General features: G+C 39.3%; 1 protein-coding gene across 7 annotated transcripts in view; it reads right to left on the bottom strand.

Moving 5' to 3' along the window:
- The window catches only part of MCTP2 (multiple C2 and transmembrane domain containing 2), a 223110-nt gene that overhangs the window by 124570 nt on the left and 78127 nt on the right, over positions 1–20413 (bottom strand). For all 7 annotated transcript variants that reach the window (XM_001488295.5, XM_005602819.4, XM_070267404.1 and 4 more), the window contains exons 5-9: positions 18288–18430; positions 17425–17501; positions 16788–16899; positions 12801–12836; positions 1306–1470 (exon numbers count right to left, since the gene is read on the bottom strand). In XM_001488295.5, the coding sequence (XP_001488345.3) occupies positions 1306–1470; positions 12801–12836; positions 16788–16899; positions 17425–17501; positions 18288–18430 (533 nt within the window). The remainder of the gene's footprint in view (positions 1–1305; positions 1471–12800; positions 12837–16787; positions 16900–17424; positions 17502–18287; positions 18431–20413) is intronic.

Here is a 20413-nt window from a genome sequence, read left to right as displayed (position 1 = left end):
AGAATTTAGAAACCACAAAGGGAAAAAAAAAAAAAAACCTATTAGACCACAAATTAAATGCAATATTCCCCAAGGGGGACTGTAGCAGATATTGGACTAACGCTACACTTCACCTGAGTCCAAAAGGCTAAGTGCGCTTAGCGATGAATAATTTTTCTATAAATCCTTAGCTGACACTGGCTGGCTACGGGAATCTTAGCGGAGAGATGTGGTCGGCCTGGATACACTCACTGTGAGGTACAGCCTGAACTACCTGTTTAAAATAATTATCTGCATATTTCTGCCGTAACTTGCCCTCAACTTGTCACATTTCTTATAAACAATTCTTCATGTGAGCTTCAATTCTCAACTCCTTGTGCTTGAGTAAATGACGTTTAATATTCGATTCTGCACTGAAAATGGTGCCTCAGAGACAACCTCTTGTCTCCCTAAATCATTTTCCAACTTGTCCCCATCTGTTATGTCCTCTATCCTGGAAAGAGGAGCTGGAAACCTCCTCGGGTCTATTTTCAAAATCTCCCACTGTTTTTTTTTTGCTATGTGACTTTTGGCAAGTGACTTAACTTTCAAGAACCCTGGCCCCCTCAATCTCTAAAACATAGGAAATAGTCCTGTCTGACAGTTATGCAAAACGAATTAATTACCACAGTTTGGAGACTACGGTTTTTGAAACAAAAACCACACCAAATTTCTAAGATTAAAAATTAAATGGCATTTGGATCAGCCGAATAAGATGACTGATTTTTAAAGACAGCTAAAAATGCCATTACTTTTGTTCAAAACAGATTACTTTTAAAACTTTACATAGTTAACTTTTTAAAAATCACAACAAAAAGCAGCAGCACTAGATGTCTTTTTGCTGTTAATACTAACAAGTAAGAGAAAGCAAAGCATATATAATTTCGAAAATATTTTTAGTTATGTCAAATATTTTAATCCAAATATAATATGCTATTTTGTTTTTGTAGGATTCTGAAAACACTTAGTTAGCCTTTTCCCGAGTTCTACGAAAATCATTTGCTTATTTTCAAAACAAAAATAAATTATGCATTCAAATCCATTATTTAATAAGTTTTCCCTAGTTTCAGTTACTATATTAAAATAAATTACACTAAGCAATCAAATGCCCGTATTAATTGACTACATCTATACGATTATTTTGTTTTCTGGTATGCTCCTAACGTAATCAGGAGGATTAAACATAAATTTGTTCTATTTTTGTGAAATTTAGAGTGAGAAAACATTTTTTCAAGTTTTTTTTATTCTTAAAGATATTGTTCTCCTTAAGGAATGGCCAGAACTTACCTTACTTTTGTACCTCTGATCTCCCAGTTTTAACTGGACAAACATCTCTGTCATGCTTCCTCCTGACACATTCCTCCCTTCCAGCAAAGTTATACTTATAATCCCGTTCCAGAGTTGGTTCTTTTTCAAGGACTCTGAGAGCCGTAGGTTGCGTATCAGAGAGGACTAAAGCAAAAAATAAAGATGACATATCAACGCTGATAACTCTTGAGTGTGAATTTAGTGATGCTAGAATTCCAGCTTTCAATATTGGATTATAAATAGCCCTCTCCGCCTGGTGCAAGTTATGATTCTTCATTGGTTTTGCAAACCTGAAACCACAGTTATGCGATTTCCTTCCGAAGCATTGGACTTGTAACAATATAGCGGAGGATGAATAGGAGCAACACTTGCATTTGGCACTGGCCTGTACTCCCACCCAGACACGCTCTTTGGTGGAAATCCTTCAACTGGGCCTTTGGCTATTTTAATAGTAGGATGGGAAGAAAGGCATTCTGGGAAATAGAGATATAAGAACAAGGCATTGCTTTGCAGGGAAATAAAATACCTCTGGGCATTTCGAAATGATGGTTTTGAATTTGGGTTTGAATTATCCTTCACCCTCGAATCTGCCCCCACTTCCCTTTATTCCTTGGGCTCCTACTGAAAAGGCCGGCACCACTGTGAGATTCACACTCCAGATAGAGCCCGTGATCAGCTAGCCAGTCAAAAGAGCTTTGCAGATCTGGGGAGAATGGAAGGATGCATGAAGGACTCAGCACAGTGCCTGAAACCTAGCAGGGGTTCAGTAACTGTGAACTTAGTTTTTTTTCCATTTCTAAATTATATTACTCACGCACACTCACACACATCTTAAACAGAATATAGAAAAAGGCAAACATCCCCTATTATTAAATTATAAAGAGAACAAACACAGCTTATTTATTTTAATTTTCATTATGTAAATTTTCAAACGTACACAGAGGTAGAGAGAATTGTATAATAAATTTCTATGTACTTATTCGCCAGATTCGACATTTTGCCAATTTTATTTCATCTATTCCTTCACTAATTTTTTCTGGCTGAAATATTTGAAAGCAAAATCCATATTCGTTTTTACATAAGCACCATGCCATGCTCACCACTCAACAAAAGTAACCATAATTCCTTTAATATCGTTCAATACCCAGCACATATTCGCATTTCTCTGAAGGTTTCAACAACGATTTTTTATGGTTAGTTTATTTGAGCGAAGATCCCCATATGACCCACGTGTTGCATTTACTTGGTGGAGTTCATTTATGTTCTCCGTTCAATAAGTGAAATGGCACAAGCATAGACTGCTATATTTGAAGGAGAAATAAATGGACTGAAGAATTTAAATGGCGTTGAGTATCATGGTAAAGCAATGAATTTCTAACACTATATATTCATTCCTGTCATCTGCTCAATATATCTTCGAGATCATTTAGACACCAATTTGCTCGGACACCAGTTAGTCACAATTTATCACAACAAATGGTATGTCAGTACCATATTAATCATATACCAGCTTACCTCACCAACACACATCGCTCCACCACTCTTAATAAATGACGCAACAATGCCACACCAAGCGTTTGGTTGATCATTTTATGACAACCTAAAGCAAAATACATTTAAGGAAATCTATACTCTCAAATTTCATATTTGTGTTACTTTGCTCTTGAAATGAGCACGTGTGTGTGCACACACTCACACAGGGATTTTGGAGGTGCTAAGACAGAACGTGGAAAGCAGATGGGAAAAGAATTAATTTAAAAAAAAATCCCTCCTCTGGAGAACATGAACAATTATTTCGTACCTTCTGTTTGCAGTTGGGTTGTTGATATAATATATTCAATAATGAAGGTTTATGAAATAAAGTTCAGTAATTTCATATTTGTTAAAAACCACATACACCATCACAATTATAAACAGACACATATAAATATATATGTTTATATGTTTATATATCTATATGCATGCATAAAGATATAGACACACTTACTATATTTTATAGCTTATTAAGGACAGGGGCTGAAAACTTCTATCTTTAAAAAGAAAATGAGATTTTGATTCATACATCCTGCTGCAATTTCCTTTTTTATTTTTTTCCTCCTTAAAGTTTGACTTGCCAACCAACACGCTAAAGCATGACCCGTCCCATGGCCATGCTTCAAAGTCCCGACAGATATATTCCTCCCTAAACACTGCAACTATTTCAAAATCCTTTTTATAAAGAAGGGAGTAATGTCCACAAGGGATCAAAGGGCATCCTACAGTCTGGCAATTGCCTAAGAAAAATGGCAGTGCTTCTATGAAATATGCTCTAAAATAATTTTGTGGCTTGGTATGTCCTAATTTCAAATTGGATGTTTATCTTGGAAAGGCTTCTATCTAACTTGTCCATAAAACAGCCCCACTTAGCTCTATGAGCTCTGTGAAAATGGAATCCAAAGCTGGTTATTAAGGGGGCCTAGAGATAAGTTCCATATGGCGGAACAGCATGGGAGGGCAAGGCAAAGGCCTACATCAGGCGAGGCTTGGCTGGAGCTCCTGATCTATCCACGGACACGCGTTGCATTACACCATAACATCTGGATTATTGCTTGTAATGTCCCTGGGAAATATCCACTTTCCATCAAAGCCTTTATCTATCTCAGTCGGACTTTGAACATTTTAGTATTTAACGCAGTCATGTTTGATGTGATGGACTTGCTCTTTGCCGTCCAAGATTTTTTTCCCCCCTTCCTAAAGGCAGGGTAGGAAAAGAGAAGTATTTATTGCAGAGTTCACAGATAGAAAAGAACAGAAGACCTTTATTCTACTTATTTCATCCCAAATATTTCTGCAAAATCCACTATAAGATTACATCCAAATAAAGTTCTATGTGAGCAACAGATTCTGGGGCGTGTGTATGAGCTTTAAAGAAGTTTCTTAATTGCTTTAACGTTTCTCTTCCAGCCTTGAGACTTGTGATGAGGCTTAAGAGTGGAGTCTGGAGTTTGCAGCAGTGTCTGGGCCATCCTGTGTGTGCACTGGTGCAGGGCTGGGCTCTCCAAATCTTTTGTGCTCTTCCAACACTCCCTTTCTCCCCACAATAAATCGACTCCTCTCCACTCACTCTGTTAGCTCAATAGCTCGGGTTTTCCCCGTCTGTGCCTGAGCCTATAAGTGAAATTTGTCATCTTAATGCAGCTTGGAATGTGAAAGGAGAGAAGGAAATGACCCATCAAAGGAGCAGCCCACCCCACCTGAGCTGAAACAAACATTGGGAGATAGAGCAAAGTTTCTGGGTCCTGACCCTAATTTCTCAGCAGACATAACGGATAAAATATGGTACATCAGGGTTTTGTTATTTTTCTCTTTCCTCCCAAAGGGTCAGAACCTTTCGCTATTTCTATGTTGATTCATTCATAGAGTCTCTCTTCCTTAGCCCCCACCCCACCAAATCCACACCCATTCTTCTAAACAAAAGGAGTGACTTCCATCTGAAACACACAAGTGAGTTATTACCAGTGGAAACAAGGTGTGATATTTAACTGAGAAACCTACTGACTTTTGTGAAAATGAAACAGTTTCAAAAACATTAATTTACTTCTGAGTCTTGAAAATCCCACAGGCAAGGAAGGAAGGGAAGAAAGGAGAGAGATTGAAAGTATAAGCTGGGGAGCTTCTGCTCACTTCCAACAGGTGGAGAATTCGCAGGAGTTTTTCATCTAGTAACAGACTCTCAAAACAGTAAAGAGACTGTCATTCCGGGGACACATAAAATGGATTACAGCTTGGCAACACGCATTATTTGAGGATCTTGGCCAAGAGTCATTCTGGGAAGATGGTGCTGTAGACTCCAGTGTCCTGTTTCCTTGGCGTGGCTGCAAAGGAAAACCCAGAGATGCCGGACATGTCAGCTCGGTGCTGCCTATCTGTCCGAGTCAGGAAGACTGGCAGAGAGGTCAGGAGTAAAGAAAAATCCTGAAAAGAGGGCACGGAGTCCAGGAGCTGGGGCTGCAGCCTGTGGTCATCAAAAGCAATGTTCTATTTGGCTGTGCCACAGTCCAGAACTGGCTATGCTGACCAATGCCATAAGATAATTATTCAAAGTACTCCCTTGGGTGTAACAAAATACCAAAAAATAAAAAAGGATGAAAGTTTTTAAAAGGGGCAGTGAAAAAAGTTTTCCACAAGATTTTTCTAGTAGGGCATGCCTCCTAGGTGTTCGGGTACTTTTCATAACATCTCATTTATGGAAGTATAAAAATCTGTGGTCCAGTGTTGCCAATGCATCTTATTTTGACCCTCATTAATTATTTGTCCTAAGTCATTGTGAGAGAGAAGGCAATGGAAACAAATGCATGAAAAAAACCCGAACTTTGTAAGCCAAGTAAACAGCAAAGCTAGACTCCAACGAGGTTGGCACTGCTGAGAAAAGCTAAGGGAGAACATTCAGTCTATAAAAGGTTTCCTTGAAATATTCCTTCCAAGCTTTTTCCGCATGTACAACTACTGCTCATTGTCAACAGCTTTTACAGCGTGACACGAGAAGATCCATACATTCATGCAACAGGCTCCCAGAAAAGCTGCTCTCAGCAGCTCCTTATATCATCTGAAGAGAATCCTGAGGCATAAATCCTCCTCCAACTACACAGAAATCCCCGCATAAGGATAGAAAGAAAGCCTTTTAAATTTCCCACATGGACATGGACACGAAAGATGAGATTTATATTCGCAGATGAAAACTACATCACAGCCCCAAGGATGTGAATACCAAGACAATAGCTGCAAAAATTGCAGATTCAATTTAACTGTTTTTAATTATGAGGGAATATCATTGTTCCATTTTTGCACTTAAAGATAAAAATTAGATTGAGAGAACATTTTTAAAAAATAGACAAAGTCTATAAATGCCTGATGACTCTCAGGGTTTAGGACCAGGAAAATGCTTCAAATGCATTGACTATTTACTACTACTTAAAAAAACAAAGACAAAAAAAATGTAAGGGCATGTGATTAGACAAGATTTTCTTTTATGCCCTGACCTCTGGGAAGCCCCAAGTTCAATGTTGTGCTCGTGTGCAATAACCTTCCTCATCTTGTATTTCTTGATTCACATGTGTTATCCTCACGACTTCAAGGGCATCCCTGTCCGGGACTAGAACACAGGGAAGCCAAGGACATGCTCACTCTCAGGCTTCTGCACGGGCAGGGCTGGCACCTGCGACTGAGTGGCTTGTGATGGTTTCCACTCTGGGCACCTCGTTTGCCTCACCCTAATCCAAGCTCTACCTAAGATTTAGCAGTGCTGGCCACTGGTCTACAAGGCCTGCCCTTCTTCCTTCTCTAGTTTTTTCTCCTACTCCTCCCAACATCCCATGTCATACCGTGGTCCACACCAGGGGTTCTCGAACACAAACGTGCATCAGAATCACCTGGAAGTCTTGCTAAAAGATTGCTGGGGCCTATCCCCAGAATTTCTGATTCAACTTCTGAAATGGGGGCCAAGAACTTCCATTTCTAACAATTTCCAAGTGATGCTCATGCTGCTGGTGCAGGGGCTCCACTTTGAAAACCAAATTGTTTGGAGCCCGGTAATAAATAGGTTAGAGCACTCGTCGTGTACCACATTATTCTATACTAATTTTCTTCCTCCTCTTTCTCATTTGGTAGGATTCACTCCAGTCTCCCTTCTCTGAAAGCTTTCTCTGTCCCCAGCATTCAAACACCTCACCCGCCTGCAAGGCCAGGATAAGGGTCCAATTGCAGTCTGAATATCCCCGCCTCTCTACTCTCATCTCTCCTACTAACTCATCAGTTCTGATGGCCAAGTCTGATCCATCGTCGAACTCCCAGGACAGTATTTCCTGCCAATATAGTATGTGCTCAGTGAGAGGTTTTTGGCTAGAATTGAGTCTAATGTCACTGCTGGGAGAGATTTGATGAAAAGTTTAGGAAGGCAGTGGCTTTGTCCTTCTGGCCTGGAGCACACACAGGTCTGAGAGTTCCAAGAGATGCATGGCCTCACGTGAGCATGACTGAGGCCCCCAGAAATGAGGACAGCCTCTAGAGGTCATTCCGCCCAGGGTAACAGTGACCTGGACTTCATAACAAGGCAACAGAAGCATTGGGGTTAAGCTATTCAGCTGCAGGCCCATGAAATGCCACTTCTAGACAGACAGATAGACAGATGGGCAGGAAGACACAGACAGACGTATAGACAGACAAATAAATTAAATTATATATATAGATAGATACACACAGATATATAGACAAATAAATTACATAGATTAAATGAGATATATAAAGACAGACAGAGAGAGATAGGTATACAGGTATATAGATATATATGGCTGTTTTGGGTATGCAATTTTCCAAGCCTTTGAGTTTAATCAAGAAAGTAAAAAGGTAAAAAGTGCTACTATGGGTGAAGATATGAGTTCGGCTAAGAATATGCGAAAACAGAAAAGAACAAAACAAACAAAAAGTACTCTATTGATTGGGAAAGTGCTCGAGGCACAATACCCTCCCTTTAGTTCCTCAAATGAACCACACTTCTGGCAAAAGGCTTTGCTTGTATGACTTCCTGGGCCTACACAGAAGTGAGGGATGTGAGTGCAAATAGAGAAAGAGGGGCAGTGACAGAGGGCACTGACCGATAAAGTGGGAGGAGAGGCTTCCATGCCAGTGTGAGCAGCTCCTTCTAGGCCCAAACCATATGACTAGACAAAACCATCATGTAAACTTCCTCCTGTTTCTCACCCGGGTGCTCATCACAGAGCAGGTCATCATGGATAGAGAGAGAGAGCGAGCGAGCAAGAGCTTCTCTGCAAATTCTTTGGCTGTCCTCCTTCAGTTTGAGTTCCCCCACAGTAAACTAGCCTTGCGGCAAGACACCTGCCAGAAGCTAAATATGTTAAAACCACGCTTCGCGAGAGCCGGTGGAGTCTGAGCCCTTAGCAAAATGATAAAGCCTCTAAGCACGCTGTGGTGAAGTGCTTAACTTGCCCTGAGGTCGTAAGCGAATAGGCCTCTGCCAAGTGTTCAGAAGCAAACTGGACACTGTCAACCCGCAGGACCGAGTCAAAGGCAAAAGCAGAACCGTAATCATCTTGGCCAAGACTTCCCGGATTTCACTCCCTCGGCCAGGCAGCTAACCCAGAGTCAGTCGCCCCAGGGACAGAAGGAGAGCGGAGGGGTCAGAACTCAAAGAGGTGCCACATCACCCCACAGCAAGAGAGCACACCCTATCAATGTTCACAAGACCCAACCAATACCCTGTCACGGGAGCTACTATGCCACCAGTCTGGGGTCGGCAGACTTCAAAAGCCAGAGTGGAAAAACAAGCAGCGAGAGGAGGTGCTGGTCCAGGCAACAGGACAGCTCTTGGGGTTCCAGACCAACCTAAGGAAAACATTTCTACCAATTCTGCCTTCTGAGAGGCTGCCTGCCTGCCACACGTCCTAGAGGTCAGGGAGATAGAAACAGAGGGACAGACAGAGCAAAAGGAATAAAGAGAAAGTGGAAAAGGAGAAAGAAGACAAGGGAGGACATGGCCTAATTTCACGCAGAGCCCTCATCATTTGATTCACGAGTCTTACAAAGTAATGACATGAAAGAAAGTATCAAAAAGAGCCAGACTCAAGGGCCTAGCCTCTATATTTTGCTTCACAATCCAACAGGAAAAGAAAACCATTCCAGGTACTGAAAACAGAGGGACTGTGATGCAGGCAACTAGTGTCACAGGCGAGGGGACTGCTGAGAGACCAGAGGACACTGAGCAAACACAGGAGAGCGGCAGCAGAAAGGACTCGCAGGCTGCAGCAGGGCACAGCAGGGGACAGCAAACTTCTCCCATAAAGGTCCAGGTCGTATTTAGGATTGTGGGCCATAAAGTCTCTGTTCCAACTACTCTACTCTGCCACTGTCAGCCAGAGACAATTTATACACGAATGGGTGCAGATGTGTTCCAAAAACACTTTATCTGCAAAAATAGACAAAGAGCTGGATTTTGTCCTCAGGTGAAATTCCACAATTCCTGGGCGACAGAGACAAAAAGAGTAAATCCCAGGGTCAGGATCATCTGATAGAAGCTGAAGCCACAGCAGGTCGGACTAAAGGAAGATGCAAAATGCAACATGTCTGAGACACCATGTGAAAGAGCAAGAGAGGGAGAAATATCCCAGCTTCTCCCTTCTCCCACCCTTCAGTGTCCTGGCAATTCCACTCATTGTGTAAAGCCAGCTGGGGGCCTCCTGACAGGGGACCTAGAAAATGCATCCTGCAGTGGTCAGCCCCTACAATAAGAGAGAGGAACAGAGATAAAAGAATATGAGGCCAAATGGGCCAAAAATTGGCACCGCTGGTCAACTAATCTCATACAGAAAAAAATATCAGGGGCCAGCGCGGTGGTGCAGCGGTTAAGCAGGCACGCTCTACTCGGCGGTCTGGGGTTCACAGGTTGGGATCCTGGGTGCAGACATGGCACCACTTGGCAAGGCCTCCTGTGGTAGGCGTCCCACACATAAAGTAGGGGAAGATGTGCGCGGATCTTAGCTCAGGGCCAGGCTTCCTCAGCAAAAAGAGGAGGATTGGCAGTATTTAGCTCAGGGCTAATCTTCCTTAAAAAACAGAAAAATATCACACTAGTATAGGACATGTCTCTTACCTCAGATCTCTGAGATATAAACGCAGGAAACAGTGGCTCACAAGATTGGTAATGTGAGAATATATACTTATCTCAGTGCAAATTCACCTATAGTAAAGGAAATCCATAACAAAAGGGGGGCTGTGATCAGCCAGGGCACCTTTACAGACCCAAATGAAAGCAAGTGCGGTGTGCATGTGTGTGTGCACATAATTTGTGAATACAATCAGTGATTCATCAATTCCATTTTTTATCATTGCATTTTTTCCCCATTAGACTATTTGATATGAGAAGTAACTCTGTTAATTTTCTCTCTATATAACTGTTACATACGTTGGAAAGGGCGAAGGAAGGTTTGGAAATCGATCTGTTTACAGCAAAGATTATGTCTAATAAGTATCCAAAAAGAAGTAGGTATCCGATTCAGCCCCTATTTGATCAAATTCTCAATGCTTATTTTTAAATCCTCATCAGAAGGTAAACGAAAGCTTTTGGCTGAAACCTAAACCTATTTTTAAGGGCAATTTCTACATATTTACTGTCTTAAAATCCAGGTCAGTGTAATAAAGACGCACTTTAAAAGACACTCCACAACGACTCTGCCATTCTGGGGCCCTTTGGACGCTGTAAAATTATAAATGTATGGGTTTAAGAGCAATTATCTAAATAAAGTTAAGTTACTATAAGAATTAGATTGAGGTGAAAAAGTCAATGACATCTTATAGGTAACACTTTACTTAGGACCAGCAAAATTTTAGATACTCACAGCTAAGCAATCTCCTTTATGTCAAACTTCTGTTACCTAATTTTTAAATATAATATGGAAATCCTAAAAAAGAAGCTTATAGTTTAAAAATACCAAGATAGGGTGAACAGGGTATTTTAACTACTTTTAGAGAGGGTTAATCACAGTGTCTATAGATTTTGCATGTGACTCATTTCCATAAGCCATATTAGAAACTCTCTCACTCTTCTCTCCAAAACTGTGAGCCCTAAGGAGCAAAAAGTCAGCCTAACAACTGACATTCTTCACCAGTATATAAACTGCATCTCCCATATAAGATCACAAATAGCCTTCATTGAGCTCTATTCAGGTAAGGTTTTATTAAACACAGGTAGCCGGTCTGGGCATTTATTAAGTCTCTGAGCCCAGCACACTGAACTCAAAATTCTGGAAACTACCACGATAGGGAAAGAAGAAGAGAGCAGCCCAGTAGTAAGACAGCACTCCACAAGACAGATATAAATACTGCTCTCCAGGATCCTCTGTTCCTTTCATATTTTTGATATCTTTATCCAGGCCGTCAACATTCTTCCATAACCTCGCCTGTGCTCCCCAGACTCGCGTATTCCCCAAGCTCACAATTTTTCTTTCGAGCCTTTATGTTCTTCCACAAACTGCCAGTGCTCGTCCACAGGCCGGAGCTCCCTAACTAAAGATGGTTATTGATGTACAGTACCACTGCTTTAGTGCAGCGGCAGAATCAATAAACGAGAAAATACTGCTTTGTCAGGTTTCACCAAAGCATGCTGGGAAACTTTACTGCTTTAGATGGTTACAGAAACTCTTAATATGGGAGAGAGAGAGCTGGGCTCCCTTCTGCGGTGAGAAATGATGTTCTTCTCCCCTCTAGTGACTATAAAGGAATAAGACAAAAGTTGGAGGAATTTTTGAGACAGCTTCACGTTTTATTTATCGTCTCCTAATTTTATTTCTAAAAAGAACCAGGGTCTTGGAAACCAAGTCAATGGGTAGGACGACAAAACACCTTATCATGGTTATTCCTAAAGTGTTCAAAATGCAAAGGATTACATTTTAGTAAGACTTGGAATTTTGATCCCTTTAGATTTTAAAAAGCAAGGTTTGGAAAGTTTGCCTTTCTTCCAAAATGCCTCAGGGCTGGTCAGGTGACGGACCTTGTTCTCTCTCTGTCTTTCTCTTTCACCTACACATACTCTTACATACTAACAAAATCCTGGTTTCAATCTCCTTATTTTACAGAGAAGTAAACCACTGAAGTACAGTGAGGTTAGAAATTGGAGCTGGCATATATTTGTGCACATATGTGTGTGTGTAAATAAATACATATAAAGAGATCATCAACGCATCCTCCCGCCCCAGTCACACACACATCATGGCCGCCTCCATGTTGGTTATTTCTCTTTAAAAAGTAGCAGAGCTGCTAAAGTTACAAATACTCTTTCGGTTTTGTTTGTTTATTTTTACACTAATTCTGACAGCCACTTAGATTACAATGTGATAATTTAATAACCTGATAAATTAATAATGCATTCCTACTTTGGTACACCTAAACTTTTTACAAATCGGAAAACAGCGTATAATTGCTTAAAAAGATAATAACAATGTATAAAACCATCAATAGTTCACGAAGAAATCTTTAAAGAAACTCACCAAAAAAAGTAATAAATGGTAAAATAAAAGTAATATGAAGAGATTTATAAAATATACAGTATATATATTCCACTCAATCTTTTCATTGCCCCAATAACACCAAAGCTAGTTTCCATCTTATGGTAAATAACTTCCTAAAGGATTAAATCTAACTGCTCTACACTCCAAATAATGCGAGCTTAATGAAGTGTAACATTCTAACGTGGCCGGTACATAGAAAATGTCATCACTAAACCAAGTGTAAGTTCAAACATCTGGCTGTGCCCTTATTAAATGAAATTTTAAAAGGGAGGTTATTTCCTTCTTATTTATAACAGCAGTAACAGGAAAGGAGGTCGTTCCATGCAAAGGGTGGATAATATCAATCATATATACATTTGTGTCTCCTACAAAGAGGAACTTTTTACCAAACGATGTAAAGAAAAAAATAGCTATATTTACCTTGCTCGCACTCAACCGCTTCCGATTTGACCAACGCTAAGGATTGTGTCCGTTGGATGGTGAGAAATGGCAAAATGAAAAGAAATCGAATTGTTAGCATAATTACTATATTAGTTAGATGGTGCTGACTACATTCAAACAACTAACACCCAAGTTCTGAGGTTACAGAGAAAGCACATTTGAGCAAGAACATAGTAACATAGAAAAATCACATTTCTTTGGTTGTTGAATGGTTGAATGGTTCTACACCATTTTCTCACTGCATTCAATAATGAAAACATAAGGACATAGGAATACTGCTCAGTCCTTAGAAGCACATTTATGTTTTTGATTGCCTTAAAACACTATAATTTTACCTCTAAAGGCAAAGCGAAAATGCAGATTTCTCTTACTTGAAATATTTGGATAGGATTAAGAAAATGTTTCAGAACTTCATGGACAACGTCAGTTCATGTTTAGGTTTTCATAGTTTTAGACACTAGAAAAAATAACTCCATTTACCTCCACTGCTTAAATCTCAATATGCAAAATAATAGAAAAAAATAGGAGTCATTTCTGCATAATTAAGAAAAATAGGCTAATTCGGCACTGTGAGAGAGAAGAAAAAATTTTCTGGACAGCAAGTAACTTCACCGCTGTTCTCTTTTGATCTCTCATTTGTCATGCTAAGTCTGCTGAATTTCGTCTACAATTAAAATTCTCCCCTAGCAGAATCCTCTCATTACTCCTGTCACCGGCCAGCACTGCGAAGCTCTACTCTGGCTGGTTAACCACCTAACTGGATGTTAAAACTTGGATAAATTTGGGAGATTACAACTCAATTATGAATCTAATCGAGCAGACCGCATTTACTATTATGCTTAGGGAAAAAATACCTTTAGGCAAATGACCTATCCAATTTGCCAATAAGTCTTCCTAATAAATTAGAAAGCAGAAAATAAACAGTCTTTGCGGGAAATCCACTTACATTCCAGTGACTGGCAACTAGAAACATTGGTACAGAAATTACTTGAAAATATTCTTCACCAAAAACACTTCCCCTGATGAAATTGTGAGTTCAGGATTCAGCACAGGACACAGAGTTACAGATACTACAATCTGAGTATGAAAATCAGTTCTTTTTGTATTTTCTCAACAACATATTGACAAGTATTTTCACCCAAAACAATCACCAAAATTAATTAACATCTTCCAGGTACATGTGGCTTTTTAGGGCCCTTTGACAAATAACATTCGATTTTTATAACAATCATAAAAGATAAACAAAATTGATAAGGAAAAAATGGAAAATGAGTATTACTGTCTGCTCACGACAATACTAAGAGCTATCACATATTGAGTGTCTATTCCACGCCAAGCTCCATATTTGATAATCCCAATCTTCATAATCCTGTAAAAGATTTTTTATCCTCCTTTCACACATGAGGAATTGTAGCTGAGAGAGCTTAAGTAATTCTATGAATTTGACCTGATTACTTAACTTCTCAAAACTAGAAAGTAGTGGGGCTGGGATTCAAACCCAGGCAGTCTGATGACAGAGACCATAATTCTAACAATCCTATTTTTGCCAAGAAAAAGAAATAGATAGCAGGTTTGTCAGCCTTCCAGCCAGTGCCTCATCTTCTAAGTATACGATTCCCATATACCCCTGCATCCCTGGACATGAGGGTCAATTCATGGACATTTTACACGTTAAGATTTTTGTCAGCTTGGTTCGAAAACGACAAAGACTGCCTCAATGACGACAGGAAGAAATCTGGGTACAGAACTGAGAATTCAAACTGAAATCTTTTCATCACACAAATTAAAATGGGAATTTATAAACACATTATTCCCAATCAAATTATCTATTGTCTTCCCAGTCTTCAATGTTACCTATTCCCATTTAAAAACCCAATATAGGGATGCCTTTAAATATTAAACTCAATGAAAAGGACAAACGTTTCCTGATATCTACGCTATCGGAAGGGCCCCTAATATGCACCAGAAGCTGAATAACCCCACACGACCCAGGATAAATTCTTCCTTGCTCAGGGATACTTGGGTCAAGAATATAAATAGAAAAACAAAACTACCAATCAGAACAAATGAGAGCAGGCAGGTTTTTCTATATTATAATACCCCATAAAATATATAGAAAATAAACGTATCATCCACTAGACCTTTGCCGGACAAGCAAAGAACAAAGAAAATAAGAAAGCACATGAGCAAGCAGATATACAGCCTGACACACTCTCAAAAACAGGAGGTGGGGGAGTCAGAGGAAAGAAGGACCAAACTGAAAAAGATGACAAGTGTGGCTACTTTAAGGACTTGGAAAAGATACTCTCTGTGATGTTTTACAAAAATAAACTCAAACTGCATCTAGTATTAATTGCTCTGCAATTCGAAAGAAATTTTAACTAAAACGGCATTATTTTAAAACTCCAAATTCTGGCAATACGTAAATATATTTTAAGTGGCAATATTACTGCCAAACATATTCCAATATCCTACAGAAAAATTCGCAAGGGGAATAAATATGCAGGTAGCATGCAGCTTAAACAGACAGCTATTTTCATGAGGAAATTATCCAACTTTATAAACCTCACTTACATATGTAAGAAATTTCCAGAACGTATCAGCTGGCAATTGCTCAACCATGTGGCAAATGATACCTATTTACATTGCAGGTTATTTTAACCTGGCATCAGCTCAGGGAGCTGGTCACCTACTGTACTCATTGATGCTGCCATACTGTCAAGACTAAGAGAAGCTAAGGAAAACCTCTCCTTCATTATGCTGGATAGAAAAAAGTTTATTTTCAACACCAATTTAAGGCATTTTAACATCAAAATACCTGCTTTCTTGAGGTCTCCAGTTTTAACAGCGCCACTTCTTAAAAAATTGGTAAATGGAGTTTTTTTTTTTGTAGTTATGGTCAAGTAAATGCTCATAAGTAGAGAATTAAAACTAAAAATAGCAGTTATTTAGTTGACCCTCTGGCAACTGAAAAGTCACCGTGCAGCTTTCCCAATTCTTTAAGCTATCTTCTGTGAGTTTACCAGTAAACCAGTCATGATTTTCATCATGAAAGTCAGTTTACAACTAAAAGCCAAGGTGACGTCAACGTGAAGAATATTCTCATTGTTCCCACTGACTGAGTTCAAGCTGTATTATTGGAGGCCTAATTTATAAACAGGCTTCAGATTTTCATACCAGATTCTAAACATGCTTCAATTTTTTAAGTAGGTATTTTAGTTGGCTTTAAGAATACCTTTCAAATAAGTTATAAACAAAGATGCTTTATGTTATTATTTTAATTCTTGGAATGATAAGGTGTAATCCTTGAATACAAAATAAGATTCTGATTTGTATTCACGTGTTTGCTCATAAGACACAGTCCCAATCATATTGTCACAAAAGCCAACGTTTTTTTGATAGTCTCAACATCTTCAACATGTAGTGCACTAACTAGAAATTTCCATGTAATAGACCAGAGAATATTAAAATTTGCATCTTCCCAAAAGTACTCTCAATAGATTGGTAGCTAAAAGAAAAAACAAGAAGAGACTGGAATGCTGTGAATGTACACATGATCACCTTAATGACGTATGATGCAATAATTAAACCCGGGGAACTGCTTTTCATAACTGAATAATGCCTAAGTCACCTAGTACCTGAGAAAATAGCAAATGGAAAATTCAACACCGACTGAAAGTATATTTCAGACGATGTTACAAGCAAAACACAAGCAGGACATACATTTTAATAGAAGCAATACTATCTACATTCCTAGCCAAAACAGAGATAATTCCTTAATGGATTTTCTTTCCAGAGTTCCAAGAGAAAGGATGTATATAACCACAGATAGGTACTTTAAGTCTTTATAAAATTATCTGTTTCCCCCCCAAAAATAATTACAAAAATATTAGTTATCCAGGAGTCCAGTAACCAAAGGACAATTACAATGAAGGATTTACAAAAGGACAAAAAGGTCACACTTACATGTCTCTTGAAATCACCCTGTTTTACTACTAGGTTCAGATTTAACACGATCACTCCCATGTCATCTTCTAAACTGTTTGGATCTTCCAGTTTTAAAATATGTTCAGTCGTTCTACAAGCAAAAAGTAACCAATAAGGTTCGCCATACTATATAGTCTTACAATGCATTGGGAGCTTATGGAGAAAGGCCCCTGCCTCTGAATAAGCGTCAGACACAAGTTCAAAAAGCACCAAATTCAGTGAAAATACCAAATTCAGTGAAAATAAACCAACCACCTTCAGGGTATTGAAACTGTTTGGTATTGCCTCATTCAACAGCTGGTTATTGTTCCTCTCTGCTGCCCAAGCAAAATTCAAATACTTGTTTTAATTTCAGGTTAGGTAGGCTAATGAACCTGAATATTAACAAATGAATGTGTACAATCCAATACACATTTTAAACACAAAGGAAGATTTAATATCTGACTGATAAAAGCGGGAGCTAAAAAGCAAAAATCAGAGAAAAATTCACATTTTAACGCACTCTTTCATTTATTCAGATTTCTTCTGTCATTTGATCTACACAAATACCATTTAACATTACCTTATCTTCCCTGTAAAATTCACTAATAACAGTTGGAAAGTAAAAAGACAATACCTATTAAGCTCAAGATCACTGAGAAGGACAAATGCAGAACCCATGAAATCAGACGTAGTTAAGTCTCGATCATATACCTACAAAGGGGAAGAGACCAGTAACACACATTAATATGGTGAACCAACTAAGTTTACCAAATTATCAACAAATGCAATAGGCTGAGAATTTTGAATTCGGTCTTCTAGATCTAAAAATAATTTGCACAGTACAGTTAAAGAAGAATACAGCCAAGTCGATCAAGAGAACAAAATTATTCAGACTTGCCCATTTTGCCTACCACAGCCAAAAAAAACAGCAGAAAATACTTTTAAGGCAGTCTGCATATGCATTAAAATGTTACGCACAATGGACCACTCTCTGTAGTTTAAATGGTCTCTCATTAAAATTTATTATTTTCCACGGTGAGCAGATCTGCCAATTAAATAGAAATTTGCTAAATATTCTATAGCGATCCCATCCTGCACTCAACTCATGCAGTTTTAACCCAGATGTTAGAGCAATTGATGCTTCCAACCGGTAGCTTAAAGCTCTATTAAGTATAAAGTTATTTCTAATGAGAAAGGCTGTGGTACTCGTCACCACTGCATGAGCAGCAATAATTCTCCCGCATTTGGTAAGTTTCAATACTATCAATGAAGCTCTTCCTTTCAGTCTGATTTTTTGGTAGAGTATATATCACTGATCCGAGAGAAAACATACAGTTTCAACGAAGGGTATAAAGAATTCCTTCCCTACTAATATTTTAACCCACTGCTTAAGAATCATATAAGGGTTTGGGGGAGGCTGACTTTTAAGAGGGCAAAGATGGCAGAGACATAAACATTTTTAATAAAGGAGCGGATTTGAAAACCGCCTGGAATTACCTTCACACGTAGCTTTTGGTCAAGGCTCTGTATTGGTAATACAACTATTTCATCCCAAACCGGGTTCAAGTTCTTATATATGACTTTACTTTTGTACAGTGTCTTCCCATTCAGCTTAAATTTCACATAGGGATCGCTTGTGCCTTTAAAAGAAAACAAGAGCAAGGAAGGTTTTAAAAATATACGTAAAAGCCTAGGATCTCCATTAAGTAAAGATTCTTTCCACACTCCCTAAGGCTCAAAGCATTCACTGAGCACACCCAGAACAAACGTCTCCCTGTGCGGAGACTGAAGGCTCCAGAGGTGGAGAGGAGAGAGAAATGAAACAATTTGGGGTAAATGACTGATTCTTCTCTGCCTTTAGTGGTGGAATATAAACGGGCTCCTTGAGCTGTTTCGGTTTTGTTTCATTGTGGGTTTGTCATCACCACACTGCTCACAAAAATTCAAGAAATAAAATCCACCGGCACCAGCCGACGGTGTCAGGAGTCCTGGGGAGAAGCCCACCCCTCTGAAGAATGGCAGTGACTCAGTGAAAAGGGAAAGAAACCGTTTTCAAACATTTGGCCAGATGGCTGACTCAACAGAACCCTGAACTTGAGAATATAATCATAATAAATAAATCAATCTCTGGAACCACTGACTCAAAAGATGGGGCGACGGGACTAAGACCAGAACGGGGGGCGTAGAGATTAAATCGACAAAGTTGCCATTCATCGCTGCCTCCCGCACCTGCAGCAAAGCAGCAAACATTGTTTCACCCCGGCCAGCTGAATGCCACACCAGCCAGGCCCTCAGCTGGCCTCGGGGCGACACCCCTGACCCGCCCCTCTCCTCCTGGGGAGCTTTGAAACAGAGGCCAAAAAGAATGAATAATGTCCCTCTAGCCACTATATCCAGAGCAGAAAGAAGGGCTGATGATGGACCCTCCTGCACACTTTTCAGATCAATGAGAAAAAGCAGAAAAGCCGGCAAATGTAACAGACAAATTATGTGTTGTGCATGTGTGTTACACGCATGCAAGTGTGCCAGCACACTTGGGACATACTTGTGCATTAATACCCAGCGAATGATGAATAAAGAAGGCACAGACGAATGAACAGTGAGGAGTTTAATGAAGGTCAGCTGATAATGCCACAAGGAAAGAAAAAAACCTAATATAGGAAGTTTTGATGTTATAACTAATTGTGGAACTTACAACTATGAATAAGTGTACAAAGACCAACAGTCTGTTTTGTTCACTAATATAGCCCAGGTGCCTGGGACAGTGCCCAACCTAGGCCCCCGTATATTTATTGACATGAATTCCTGATGTTAAAAAAAAGCGCATATAGTCTAAGAATATTGCCTCAAAAATTAATTAGGCTATTCCGTCACACACATTTACCAAATCGTTAAAACCCATCATTAATTACTTCAGTTTTTTATTTTTCTTCCTGCTTTTTATGTTCCCATTTCACTGCACTAAAAATGACTAAAAATGAATGCAATACATTTCCCAACTATTTCAACTGAAAATAACATCACTATAGAGCAAGATAATACACATTGTTTAAAAATCTTAATAGATGAACCAAGGTATATAATTTTGATAAGTTAGCCTTCTAGTACTGGAAGGCTACTAACTTTAAAACAAAGAAATTCAACTACATATATACCTATGCATGTCTTTGACTCACATTTTAAGTTCGGCAACACAGGGGCAGAAGCCCAGCTGTCTTTATTTTAAACGTGGACACACACACACACACACACTCACACACAGGCCATGTGGAGCGGCAGTTCTGAGTAGGATAGTAAAAATGAGTGCATTCCCAGCCATTCCGTGGAATACTCACTAGTGAGTGAGCAGTCTGCCCACACCCCCCTTTTATAGTACAAGAGAACACCTCTGGCAAGTCAGACGTTAACAATCATTCTGATATATATCTGAAAAAAAAAAAATGTAGGGGAAAAACTATAATAAAAAGAGGCCTTTAATTAAATGAAATTGCCACTCTGGGATCAGCCCTTCATGCTTGTCAGCGTACTCTCAAAATAAACATCTCAAAACTAGGCCTCGGTGGTGTCACTTTCTCACAGGCAAAGCATACTGGGTAATCCCCAGGCATCTTGACAGCTACATA

The sequence above is a fragment of the Equus caballus genome, chromosome 1 (genome assembly GCF_041296265.1).
Source record: "Equus caballus isolate H_3958 breed thoroughbred chromosome 1, TB-T2T, whole genome shotgun sequence".
Classification (NCBI taxonomy): Eukaryota; Metazoa; Chordata; class Mammalia; order Perissodactyla; family Equidae; genus Equus; species Equus caballus.
This window is presented reverse-complemented; position numbering and strand designations above follow the sequence as displayed.